Below are 13,615 nucleotides of genomic sequence, written 5' to 3' on the forward strand. Positions count from 1 at the left end.
TCAAACAGCATTTAAATTGAAATTGCTACCTTATTATGGAATGACAGCTCAAGCGGATGGCAAAAACAAATCAGTGCAATGTTATGATTGTTTTGTGCGCATGAAACTGAAGCTTTTAAACTGTTTGTAGCTGATTCCGCTGGTGCATGGTGAAGGAAAGGTCACAAAATTTTATGCCGGAAGGCGGAAGTCAAAGGGAACTTGTTTGTTTACGTTTTAAGATCATTTGGGGTCGTCTTTGGCATGGCTTGGCGGTGGAGATGTTGAAAGTGATTGAGTGCGGAATATGCCGGTGTAAACAACAAGAATCAGCATCAAAACAGGTAAATTGATGTTCTACCACATACAAAAGTTTAGTTGAGATTAAGACCATGGGATAGATTTTTAGGCAGGGCCTCTAGCGTCAGCAGCGGAAATTGGTTTCCAAACGGGAAGATGCCTGGAGCTGGGGGGACGACGGGTAGTTGTTCTTCAGAATTACCTTGTATATGCTCACCTTTCTAAAGATGTTCTTTACCCAGCTGGAGGCGGTCAGGCCGGACAGCAGTTCGAAGACGAGCTGGGCAAACCAGGAGTCCTTGTCAAACTTCTGGTGGATCTATCTTGGTACAGTTCGTATTTGGTCTGGATTTTCCAGACAGCGAGGGTCACTCGTAGGTTAGGACAAAGATCGATGCTTTGAACAAGCTTCCAGGCTCGGTCCGGTCAACGATCGAACCCTACAACCTGAAACTCGGTCTCGCCAGCTTTAGTTATCGGTGTAGCGGAATCTTAGTTCTTCAGTGTTGGTCGTACTGGTTCTTCACCAACTGAAACAACGCGAGAAACTTTCAAGAACTTCACGGTAAGAATACAAATCATTTTTAAAACTAAAGTTTAAACTAAAAAATATATTTTACAGAAAAAAACTGCTCTGGCAGGGAATGGAAAAGATAAACTAACGGGATGACAGCAAAAACACTGAAAACAAACAAATTTTGCACGCTGCAAGAGAATTCGTAGAAAATCTACACAAAAAAACAATACACGTTATGAAGAGGTTGGTCATTAAACCAAACTAAACTCTTGTTTTGTTCGGTATTCTTAAAAAAACGTGTACCTCAGTGCTATGGTTGGTGTCTTGGATAACAAGGTTTGGCTACACCCTAACCAAAAATCATGATTGTCTGAGTTCAATATCCCACTTTTCATACGATTTCTTGAGTTCAGGTCTAGAACCATAAAAATGGTTATATGGGTTAAACTGAAAAATTCGTATGAAAAGGGAGTTGTTGGACTCAGCAAATCATGACTTTTCGTTAGGGTGTAGAGACAGTTTGCCATCACATAAACAGTTTGCTGCCACTTTATTTTGAGGTGCCTGTTTTCTTAAATTTAGTGTTCAAAATGTCTCGCTACGGCTTGAGCGCTGAGGACGACCGCTTCCTGACCGAGATGGACCAGTCGGAGGAGGTCGGCACCGACGCCGCACCCCAGGAGGAGGAGAACAATCAGTCGTACGGCGATGAGATCCAGATGACTTCCAAGCAGGTTCTGGACGCACTTCAGCACGCCTGGATGAACGAAAAGTTTGCCGTGCAAATCTTGCCGTACGAGGAACCGATCGTGGACATGGTGCTGAGTCAGTTGGTTTACATAGAGGTGGAGCGGATACGGTACGGAGAAGCGGCTGTCGGCGGGGGAGCTTCAGTTTGCGACGGATTTCTACAAGAGTCAGATGGCGGTGCGGCACATGCCGCGAAGCTTCCAGGACGATGAGACCTTCCGCAAGGTGGTGCCAAACCTTGACAGCCACGTGTTTGTGCGGGCGAAGGAGAACGAGGCGAAGTTTTCGATTAGTGCGGACCATGAGACGATTAATGTGGCGGCGGGGTCGGTGCACATGTTCAAATATAGGGACGTGGAACCGCTCGTGTTGGAGGGGATTGTGGAGTTGATTTAGGGTGTTTTAAATACAGGTTTAAAAAAATACGGTCCGGTAACTGTTGCTTCCGGAACCACAAATGCAACATCCGCTAGATGAAGCAGAAGGCTAAAGTGTAATCCTGAAAGCGCGTCGTTCTGCGGATGGCCCTGAAGTCGGATCTGCTGCTGGTGACCGGTCCTTTTGCCCTGAACAGCTGTCTGGTTCGTCGTGTCTCGCAGAACTACGTCATTGCGACCAAGACTCGCGTCGATCTGCGCAAAGTCAATATCCCGAAGCATATCATCGACGGCCACTTTCGTCGGGCATGCAAGAAAACCAGCCACATTGAGAAGGACATCTTCAAAAGGAACGTGCCGTCGGAGCAGCGCAAGGCCGACCAGAAGAACGTCGACGAGGAGGTCCTGAAGGCCATCAAGCAGAGGCGACTCGTGCCCGAATGAAGTACCTGTTCAATGTTAAAACATTTTTTACAAGCTTTTTTTCTTTCCAATGGCTTTTATTTTTACGTTTTATTATTTTTATACTATTATAATTTTCTGTTTATGCAAAAAAATAATAAAAATTATGATTAAGACTTTTTTATCTCGTTAAAATGTATTTTTAAGACTTAATCATTAGCGTGGGGAATGTGGAAAAATAGAGCAATCGCTCTGCCATCCTTATCGAAATTCAAGGGAAGTTATTGAATATTATACTGAATTTTAAAAGTATTCATCAGGATGTTCAGAAAAAAAAAACATATCCTTAACAAAAGAAAACTGTTTGTTGGGCTTTTTTAAGCTAACTTGGTTACTATTTAAAAATTAAATTGACATTTTACTTTATACTTTTTAGAACCAGGTCGTATCGCTTTTGATCCTTTGTCAAATTTTTAGAGAATCGAATTTACTCACTTTTATGTCCTCATGGTTTTGGAATTCAATTTCCGAATAAAAAGAAGGGCTTTTGATGTTAAAAACAAAACTATATTGACATGAATCCGAGATAATTAAAATATTTGTTTTTAGCATCAGTGAAAAAATGTTTTCAGAACAAATTCATGCTACAATATATGATAATAATATATACAACTAGAGTGAACCGGGACTACAGTCTCAATAAACACAGTCGTTTTTGGAGCATTTAATGGCATCAAATCTTAAACTTTTTAGGACTGCATCCGCTTTAAATAGAACCATCCGAAAAATAAAATAACGATCATGGTTGAATCTACTCAGTAGCACAGCACCTTTGATATTATGCAAAACAAGGTGCTTAAATCCCTTCCCTGATCTACTGTCATAATTCTTCTAATGTGTCCCGATTCTGGAAAAAGCACAGTACTTTTTTCTTTCAATTGTTTCAATTCAATTTATCAATCACACGATCTTAACTTAACATTACATCACTTTCCAGTAGAGCAAGAATCCACTTGTAACCAAGAAGATCGAAGAGGTTCAACGCGCGCAGTTGAACATTCCAGTTCTAAAACAAGCCATCACCAGTCTGCGCAAAACAGCTTGATGCCTAAAAGTGCGCCAAATATAGAGCAATATCTGTCGTGCTCTCGCGCTCTCTCATTTATACATGCTCGCAACGTGCTGTCAACGCGCTGGCTTGTTTACTTTTTGCATGCAGCTCCCTGGAGAGCTGAGCGAGCTAAGTCGGCTGGGGGCTGGGGGTGGCATTTCGCTCTCTCCCAAAAATGCTGTCAGTTGGCTGTCAGTTCACGCTCTCAGATTGAACCTGATTTACCAACACATCGATACTGCCGCTGCGTATGAATAGGAAGCTCTTTACATGTGTTGATTTTTTTCTGTATGGAGATTTTTTCCCCAACGTTCAAAGGGTCGGTGTTGAACGCGACGAGCATTTGCGCGTGGCCCGCTAGGCTGGCTCGCTTTGGTATTGGTGGGTTGTAAAGAGAGGTAACGAGTAAAGGGTGGCGGGCCAAAGCTTTTTCGGTGCATGCAGCGCTGCTGAACATAGGGCGTTGATTTTATTAACGTATATTCAAACAAAAATTGTAATTGTATGTTGCTGGTTTAAAAAGCACCACGGCACATAAATAAAAAAAAATATCCACTTGAAATCGGCTACCTGTTCAATGAACAGGTTGAACAGGTGGACGAGTCGCCTCTGCCATCAAGGTACACCCAGATGCTAGAGGGATCCGCCGGTACCTCAGACGATGTTTTCCCCGTCATCGTAAGTATATTCTTTAAATGTTAGGCCTTCAAAGGATTATGCTAAAGAGTTTAATCTTTTCTTTTAGGTCATGTGCAGCCCCAGTCTGAGAATTTCGCGGGTCAACGGAGACTCTGCAGCACAAACAACCCAAATGCATCATTGGGTAAGTACATTCCGTATTGCAAAAATCACCAGATAAGATTTAATTTCCACTACAAAAATTGCTTTTGTGAATTCAATTTTGCCCCGTTGAATCTAGATTTCGATTCTATTTTCAAACACTTTTTGTATTGATAGTTGAGAGTTATACTTTTGCGAATTGTTTGGTGAACGTTCTTGAGTATTAAAACATGTTTGTATAATGCTCAATTTTGTTCAAAAAAGCAATCCAAAAGTATGCTATCCAAAGCAACGATCTACAAAAGCGTCTGAAAATTACATCGGATCTAGATTCAGCGGGGCAAAAAAAAAATTCGTTTGGGTAAATTTACGTTATTTTCATCGGAAATTTACAGGATTGCGAAAAAAATTTCTTAGGCACATTTACGTCGGATGAAACGTAAATTTCCAATGAAATTAATGTAAATTAGCATCATTAATGACGTGCACTTTTGGTACATCATAAATGATGTAAATTTACCGGAATTTTTTTTTCTGTGTAGTTTATTCGTTCTAATGATTTTGAATATTTCAAAGAATTTTTATTTTAGTTTTAAGTTAGGATTAGTTGTTAAAGTGATTTTTCTTTTCTTTTTTACCCAAATGTACACAGAAAAAAATATTTCTGTAAATTTACATTATTTATCATGTACCAAAAGGTATCATGATAAATGATGTATATTTACATTAGGTTCATTGGAAACTTACATTAGATTCATTGGAAATTTACATTAGTTTTGAAAATTTACATTAGTTTTGGAATTTACGAAACGAAACGAAACTATTGGCACTACGCCCCCCAGGGCATGGGCCTTCCTCTAACGTGGGATTTCTGCTCCAGCGCCTCTGACGAGACAGGAGAATACGGGACCGACGTTTTACTTCACCATCCGATAGAAGCTCAGTGGATAAGGCGGGAATCGAACCCGCGTCTCATAGCATCATCGGGATCGGCAGCCGAAGCCGCTACCCCTGCGCCACGAGACCCATTGGAATGAGTGGATTGGAATGAGTGAAACGGGCAGTAAAAGGAAATTATGATTTTAAAAAGTTGTTTCACAGGTAGGGGACGCTTTCTCGTCGACGGCCAAGTGGAATAACGCTGGACTGGAATCGAACGGACGACGGGTAGGATGTTCGGTGTTACTGCTGCTACCCGCTGCCGAATGAGCCATCTTCGCAACAACTCAGGCAGTGGGCCAGCGAAGTATGAGAGCGATAGAAAGAGAACCAAATATAACTATTTTTAGTTCGGGTAGTTTCGAAGTCAGCGTTTGGCAGAAATACATTGGATATATGATTTACATTAAATAGGAATTTACAGGAAGCCGAACACGGGTAGAAATTCATCAGATTTGAGTTTCCATGCTCAACGTTTCCATTAGATTCATGATTTACATTAGATTTAGATTTACATTGGAGTAATTTCCATGACTTTTTACTCTTTACATCATATTTCAACATTGCATTGAGTGAGTTTACATAAGAAACAGTAATTACGTGCTGTGTATATTTACATATTTTTTTATTTTTTTCAGCAGCAGTAACACCGAGCATCCTACCCGTCGTCTGTTCGATTCCAGTCCAGCGTTATTCCACTTGGTTGGCCGTCGACGAGAAAGCGTCCCCTACCTGTGAAATAACTTTTTAAAATCAGAATTTCCTTTTGCTGCCCGCTTCACTCATTTTAAAATAGAACATAGGCCACACCCATTTCCTACTGCAATCCAAGTCGAGCTTCTCATTCCCATTGGCCAATCAGAATTAGTTGATTTGAACTAATGTAAATTTCAAAACTAATGTAAATTCCAAAACTAATGTAAATTTTCAAAACTTATGTAAATTTCCAATGAATCTAATGTAAATTTTCAATGAACCTAATGTAAATATACATCATTTATCATGATACCTTTTGGTACATGATAAATAATGTAAATTTACAGGAATATTATTTTCTGTGTGGTACTCTAAGTTCGATTTTTGTACCCAAACTCGATACATTATTTTTAAGCAATTACATAACTGAATTCTGCCCTGCGTAAAATGGTGTATACTTTCAAGGCATTTTGGTGTAATTTTACCATTGTGTTGTAGAAGCATAGGAATGTCTACTCTATCAAGGATTTGCTAAAGTCAGTATAAAGTGTCTGTACTCAATTCTTTTTCTCCATTTCATTCAAAATGTACCCTCTTTCACCACTTTATTATGCAATTTTACCTTAATTTAGAGTGGAAAAGTGACATTACGCCAGAAAAGTGGTAAAATTACTCATATTCAGAGGTGAAATTCCACATTTTTCTGACATATAAGATGTTACTCTTCCCATATCTAGAGTTTTTTAATAGGTCCCTTAAACATATTAAAGACAATAGCTTATAGGACCCTTAAAAAACTCTAAAGATGTAATATAACCATGAAACGCTCGTCAAATTACCTTTCTCCCATGCTTAAAATGAACCAAATCGAAGTACTTTTAATTTGGATCCTATGGATTGAAGTCGAATTGACGACTCAATTTCGATGTATACTTTGTAATTTATGCCATGTTTTAAGGGATTTCTTCAAACTATGTAGTTCAATCAAAGGCACCGAAATGTTATTCAATTTTCGTATAATCGTATGTATTTGCAACTAGTAGCATCAATCTGCCATACCACAAACAGTTTCTTCAATAGAAGGAAGTATATTATTTACAAAAAGATTGCATTTTTTTTAGCTTTGGCGTGTTCTCTTTTCACGAGGCTTTGAACGTTTTTTATTCTAGCGTTTTTTCATAGCCCTTTTGCGGTTGCGTAACTGAAAAACAAACTCTCTCGAAATAGTCTTGGTTATACATTTGCGCTCGGTAGGTGTAATTCCGTATGTTTGGCGGGAAAGCTACCGTGAAAAGACAATTTACCTTAATATCACGCAAAACGTTTATAATGAGCTTTGGTTTCGTTCCTAACACACAATATTTTTAGCTTAAAAACATATGCACAAAAAATGGACGAAGGATTAAAAAAACCGATCGCTTTCTTTCTCTCCGGGGCGTAACACTACCGTTCTCCTTGAATCCTACAGCTAGCTGCTGGTCCTAATCAGCACATCACATCGGGGATATCACGCACGTGGGAACAACAATACTATTTTACAAAAATAGACTTAAACGTAAACAACAGCAGGGAGCGGACCTGGTCTGGGGCGCCCTCAGCTTGGCCTCTATAAATAGTTGGTATGACGTAATGGTCGCCATCTTGGAATTGGTAACCGGGGTGGGGGTGCGTAGGGCGGGGGATGGGTGTTGGGGATGTGGGTTTGGTTTCTTTTCTTTCTAGCAGTCTTGTTTCCTCGAGCCCTTGGGCTAACGAGCAGGAGTTGTTCACTTGGCGGTTGGCAGGGAGAAGCCGGTGGGGGTCTGGAACTGGAATGGTGACAGCTGGAGAAGCTGGAATGACTGGGGTTGGGCCTCGAGCTGCAGGGTACCTCCCGGGTTGGTCGGTCCGGTCAGGGTGAATGACTGGGGCATCGCTTGCTGGTGCTGGCTCATGTCGTACATCTGTTGCTGGTTCGGTGGTGAGGCGATCACTTCCTGCTGGCTAGTTCCGGCTCCGTAGTGGTCTACATGACTGTAATGGCCCTCACTGCTGGATCCCTGGTTCTGGTAGTCGCTCTGCTGAGGGAAAGTCGACGGTCCGTATTTGGGCTGCTGGTTGTACTGCACAAGCTGTTGGTTGAAGTAGTTGGTACTTTCCTGACTATTGTATTGCTGTTGCTCTTGTTGTTTCTGTGGCTGTTGCTGGTAACCACTTTGAGCCGGAGATGGCGGATGAGTGAAGTACGTGGTATGCGAGTAGTGGGCACCACCGTTCTGATGCACTTGGGTATTCTCGGAGCTGCTGCTGACGCTGCTACCTCCATACGATCCTGAGTTTTGTTCGTGGTGGTCTTCGGTCACCGGCGCTGAGTAGCTTTGTTGTTGTTGTTGATTTTGTTGTTGATTTTGTTGCTGCTGTTGGTGTTGTTGGCTCTTGTAATCTTCTTGTTTCTTCGTTTTCTTGGTCTTGTTCTTCTTATATGTGGTTTTGGTCGTTCTCCTGTAGCCCTCCTCACCGTTCGAGTATTCATCGCCATAATGCCTCACCTCATGCTGTTGGGATTCAAACGGATGCAGTTTTGTGCTCGAGTATCCAATGTCCTTGTCGAAGGGGAACGAAGTGAATGTTGAACTGCTGGATGACTTGACCGGAACGGGTACCTTTTTCTCGTATGGCACGAACACTTTCACGGGGTACGGAACGTGCTTTTCAACTTCGACCTTGACGGGCACTGGGACTTTTTTCTCTACCTCAACTGGATACGGGATTTTTTTCTCAACTGGGTACGGAACTGGTTTCGGGACCTCGTAAGGAACCTTTACCTGTTTAAAAAAAATGGAACAATAGATTACGAGATTTGAAAGCTAAGATTGAAGTTTGAAATCTATAGCCAAAGTCTGCAGAAACGCTTAAGTTTTTTTTAAAATATATTCATACCTCGTAAGGAACTGCGACTTTCTGGTATACCGGATAGGGCTTCGGTACATGTACAATTTTCTCAACGATCTGTAATTTGGTATATTCATTAGGGAAGTGAGGAACTTATACTTGATTAGGGCGATTATTATGAATGATATACCTTCTCGACCGGATATGGCTTATCCACGTGAACGATCTGTAAATAGGTAAATTTATTTGTGAAATAAGAAATTACTGGAAACATATGATGGATTAAATTATAGCGATTATTATAATAACTATACCTTCTCTACTGGATAAGGGACCTTCACCTCAACCGGATACGGTTTCGCGATATGAACGGGCTTTTCGACGATCTGAAAATAGATGTAATCATTAGAAAGTAAGAAACTAATATTTAGAAGAATTTCTATTTAGAAACATATATTGTACGTTTCACTCAAAGGCACAGGCCTCGTGAAATTTCAAAATGTGTCGTAGACATTGTTGCAAGGATTCCAGCAATTTTAGTGCAACAAAAAATTAGCCTGACAACAATGCCAAACGATTTGCCGCGTGTGTCTTGAGTAAATATTGAATGAAATAAAGCCTGTTATTTTTATTATACCTTCTCGACCGGATATGGTTTAGGGACATGGACGATTTTCTCGACGATCTGTAAATTAGTATATGTATTAGTAAGATGTTTGGAGCTGCTGAGAATATAGTAAGTATTTTAAATAGGTTTTGGAATTACACAGACAAACCATATTTCTGTACATTCCCAATTCATTGTGCAATTTGATTTTCTTTTTCACGATCTTAAGGGAGGACTGAATGTTATTTTCTTCAGAAAATTGTATCCAGATTTTTAAGCGAAGATGGCGTTCGAATTGTGAACGCCCGAAATGTCAAAGTCACGCAGTGGTACCAACATTACGAAAAAAGTGTGCCATGGCATGACAGCCACATTTTTTTCTAATGTTGGTGCTACTGAGCGATTTTGACATTTCGGACGTTCACAATTGGAACGCCATCTTCGCTTAAAAACCTGGATAGAACTGTAAAGCGGTTCACTATTCGTGAATATTGCATATTGCGTGAAATTTTTGTTGGCTTGTGTAATTATTATGATTTTCATACCTTCTCTACCGGATACGGTTTCGGGACGTGGACGATTTTTTCAACCGGGACATGAACGACCTTCTCCACGACCTGAAAATTGGTATACAAACTAGGGTTGTAGTAAACTACTGAACACATATGAAGGATTAAATAATAGCGTGGTTCAAACTATGGTCTTATCATGTTGGTATACAGAGCCACATTTTGAGATTTTATAGACCATCGACCTCCAAATAACCACTCTATTAAATTGTTACTTTTATCATACCTTCTCTACCGGATATGGTTTTGGAACGTGAACGATCTTCTCAACGGGAACTTGAACAACCTTTTCGACGGGGTATGGCTCCTTCTTGACAACCGTTTTCACGTGGTTGTGGTGGTGATGGTGATGATGGTGCTTGATCTTGATCTTCTCCTTGATGATCTGGTGGTGCTCCTCCGGAACCGCGTAATGCTCACTGGCACCAACGGCCGCGTCCGGGGCGTCTGAAGTTGCCGCTGCCGCTAGATCATCGGACTTGTCCGAGCGGGTCGTCAGTTCGGGAGTTTTGCGTGTTTGCGTTTCCGCTCCGTCACTGTCTTCGGCGGTCGGTTTCTTGCCCTTTTTTGTTTTGGAGCCCGTTTTGCTGCCCAGGAAGATGTGGATCTTCTTGCCGGCCTTGGGACGCTTCTCGATCTTCCACTGGCGGTCTTCGGCCGGGGTCTGATCTAGTTTGCCCTCGTTGGATGTTGACGAGGACGCCGCTGTCCGACTGCTGGATCTGGTTTCAAGTGCTAGTGCCGCCGTACATACCACGGCCAGCGAGGTTGCTAGTATCTGCGGAAGGAGAGAGGCTGCTTTGTAGTGCAATATCGAGAGATATTGTTATTTGTTGGTCGGTACCACGTTTAACTTCAATCTTTGTCGTGTACGTTCACCGAAATTACCAAACCCTCAACAAATCTTGAGTTTTATTTTGAAATGGTCTTATAAACTATGAGATTCGATACACCCACATTTAAACAAATAAAAAATTGTATTTTTTAATAAAAAGATGTACTCACTTTCAACTGAGCTATTTATTAATTGATTTCAATTGAAACGGCTTTTTGAAATCTGTGATTGTGCTGGTGAGTCAACATTGCTCGATGGAAATACTTTGCTATTCCCCTTAATAAGTGACCCTTTGCCAATAAAATCTCATAATTTATTTTTGATTTAAAAACAAAAAAAACTTTTTCATGGTTGAATTCCATTTATATTGCTTGGTTTTTGTCAAAGCTCTTAGAAAATGTCACAATCGATAAAAACCACAAAAATGTTCAAAGAATGTTCATAGAAGTTCAAATATTTGGAATAAAAAAGATTTTTTTTAAACTTGAGTTTTTCATAAACTATTGACTAAAAACAAAAGGACCAAAGAAAACAAAAGGAAAAAAAAAACGTGAAAATGTTTAAACTTAAAATTTTAATATAAAAAGTGCTTGACCTATGTTTTTATTTAAGATATTTTGATGACTGTCAAAAACAAATTGGGCTCTAAAACGTCCATGTCCCTTCATAGTGGAATCTCACTGATAGTTAAGAATCCAAATGTTTGTTTTAACAAATGCACAAACCAAATATAAATCGCACCATAAGAAAAGATTTGGTAAGTTTTTTTGTTGTTGAAATTTTGCATAACGACTTGCTTGAATTGAATTTTAAAACAAACATGAAGAAAGATTAATATAAATAAAGAAAAAAATAATTCCAATATTACTATTTTATCAGGATTTATGTAGTTTTTTTTTAATATTTTATCACATTGTTATCCAAGAATGGACAAATTCAAACCCAATTTGGAAAGGAAACATATATTGATCTTCGAATATTTTATATTTTTTAAATTTATTTTTTAAACTTTATGTGTTTTACCGATTACAAAGAACTTTTTTTGTAATCGGTAATTTTTAAATTGATTTATAACGGAGTCTTTTAATATATGTTTTACATAATATGATATTTTACTAACTCTTTGTGACAAACCAAATATATTGCAAAGTAATATTCAATCTTGAAGACCACTATCCATGATACCATTTCCGTAAGTTTTAAACTTTACGAATCCGGATGTTGCTAATTGTTGTATGTTCCTGAACCACTTTCAAATGAGTTATGAGTTGTTCAAATGACAACTCTGCGGCATGTCATGACATATCTATTCCCATTTAGATTTCTTTGTTCATTCTTGAATTAATCACAATACTTATTTTTTGAAAAAGTAAAAATAACCAAAGGGCAAACTTCATTTTTGTAATTTCTTTGACTCGTTCCGCGTGACGGTTTTATTTTAAATTCTGGAGACTGCTGGTTCTGGAAAATTGTACGAAGTTGATGTTTCACTATGTTTTCCCCATGTTTCAGTTTCTGGATGCAACATATCGTCCATTTGCAACCTTTTTTTTCACTTCCATTCACTTTGTTGATTCAGTTACACGCCATTTTTTCTATATTTTCAGAGTTCGTTGCTGTTTCTCACAAGCACAAAAGTCCTTTTTGTAGTTTTATAGCTTCCATACACTTTCAATCACAAATCACAGTTTTTCCTCAAGCTCCTTCATAAAACTTCACATTTTGAAATCCCACAAACTACCGAACTTTGCTGCTTACCGTAAACTTCATTGCGATACACCTATAGATGGTTGGAGAGAAGAAAGTTTACTGGTTGCATTTTCCCAGTGCCCATATCTATTTATATATTAATTAAACAAACCAAGCGTGGCGCAAGAGCGGAAACTCGCGAATTTTCCGTGCGCCACCCCCCACTGTGAGTTAAGGCGGGGATGGTTTTTCCAGCACGTGTGTGCTGCCACGTGCGCTCGTGTATTTGTGTTGGTGAGCTTGGCGCGAAAAGCGACACGTGTGGGTGTGTTTCAAAATGCAAGCGCGCTCGAAATTGGCGGGTAAAAGGGCTTAATATTTGCACTAATTAAGCACCTTTCGTTGGGGGGTGCACTTTCGCTTTTCCTCTCCATATCACGCTAGGCCACATGAACGAAGCACAAATGTGGCTTAGTTTTCCTCGCACACACACACGTTGATACACTTGGCGGGGGAGGAAGCTGAACAGCTGCTTGGAAGTATGCGGATAACAAAGTTTGGTACCGTATGAGGGTTAACCCTCGCAGAGTTTTAGTTTTAGTTTGCATTTGAGCAATTTTACCAAGAAGCATGCACTTTATTGGATACTGCCATTGTGATCTGTGAATCTGTCAGATTGGGTCATATAAATTTCAGATTTTTCTACGATTTGAAAATGTCAAAGCAAAAAAGAAAATTTATGCCAGTTAACACTTGCAGCACCAATGGGGTCAAAACTTACGCGAAGCATCAAGGGGGTAAAAAAGTGGAAAATGCGACGAAAACTCAACCGATTTGGATGATTCTTGTTGCATTCGATCTGGAAAGATGTCAAGAATCATCTCCAATAAGGTAGATCAAAAATAGATGCATCCACTTTAAGTTACATCGAAAAATGGCATTTCCAATGGAAATACAGCCGGTTGAATATACATTTCCTACTTTTTTATCCCGTTGGGGCTAGAAGTGTTAAGTTTGATTTTTAAGGGTGCGAAGTTGTTGTCTTCTTATTCCATAAAAAAATCCAAAAAATGACAAACTTCTGAACACAACAATCTGTTTGAAAAATTAACAAACTATATAGTAAATTATTTTGGAGACAGTACTAAAGGTGATGAATGCAAAATAACATCGATAGTTCCCATAGTATTTGA

At 39.6% G+C, this 13,615-nt stretch overlaps 2 protein-coding genes and 1 pseudogene across 2 annotated transcripts; 2 read left to right on the forward strand and 1 right to left on the reverse strand.

The window, feature by feature from the left end:
- Positions 1-1,275: 1,275 nt before the first annotated feature.
- LOC120417380 (DNA replication complex GINS protein SLD5-like) lies at positions 1,276-1,942 on the forward strand (annotated as a pseudogene).
- Positions 1,943-2,067: 125 nt separating this feature from the next.
- Positions 2,068-3,522, forward strand: LOC120417381 (60S ribosomal protein L6-like). Its single transcript, XM_039579400.2, has one exon. It carries the CDS (start codon positions 2,068-2,070, stop codon positions 2,365-2,367), a length of 300 nt encoding a protein of 99 aa, XP_039435334.1. The 3' UTR covers positions 2,368-3,522.
- Positions 3,523-7,561: 4,039 nt separating this feature from the next.
- LOC120417375 (zinc finger protein 512B-like) lies at positions 7,562-12,556 on the reverse strand. The gene is made up of 8 exons (XM_039579392.2): positions 12,492-12,556; positions 10,125-10,676; positions 9,875-9,946; positions 9,360-9,407; positions 9,037-9,108; positions 8,913-8,948; positions 8,771-8,839; positions 7,562-8,655 (listed from the first exon to the last, which is right to left on the reverse strand). Exons 1-8 carry the CDS (start codon positions 12,501-12,503, stop codon positions 7,618-7,620), a joined length of 1,899 nt encoding a protein of 632 aa, XP_039435326.1. The 5' UTR covers positions 12,504-12,556; the 3' UTR covers positions 7,562-7,617.
- Positions 12,557-13,615: the final 1,059 nt, after the last annotated feature.

Source organism: Culex pipiens, chromosome 2 (assembly GCF_016801865.2).
Source record: "Culex pipiens pallens isolate TS chromosome 2, TS_CPP_V2, whole genome shotgun sequence".
NCBI classification, from domain to species: Eukaryota; Metazoa; Arthropoda; class Insecta; order Diptera; family Culicidae; genus Culex; species Culex pipiens.

Coding starts and splice junctions, on each gene's coding strand:
- LOC120417375 (XM_039579392.2), bottom strand. Junction 8,949..9,036: donor TCCCTTATCCAGTAGAGAAG/GTATAGTTATTA, acceptor ACCTATTTACAG/ATCGTTCACGTGGATAAGCC. Junction 8,840..8,912: donor AGCCATATCCGGTCGAGAAG/GTATATCATTCA, acceptor ACCAAATTACAG/ATCGTTGAGAAAATTGTACA.
- LOC120417381 (XM_039579400.2), top strand. CDS start 2,068: ATGGCCCTGAAGTCGGATCTGCTGCTGGTGACCGGTCCTTTTGCCCTG.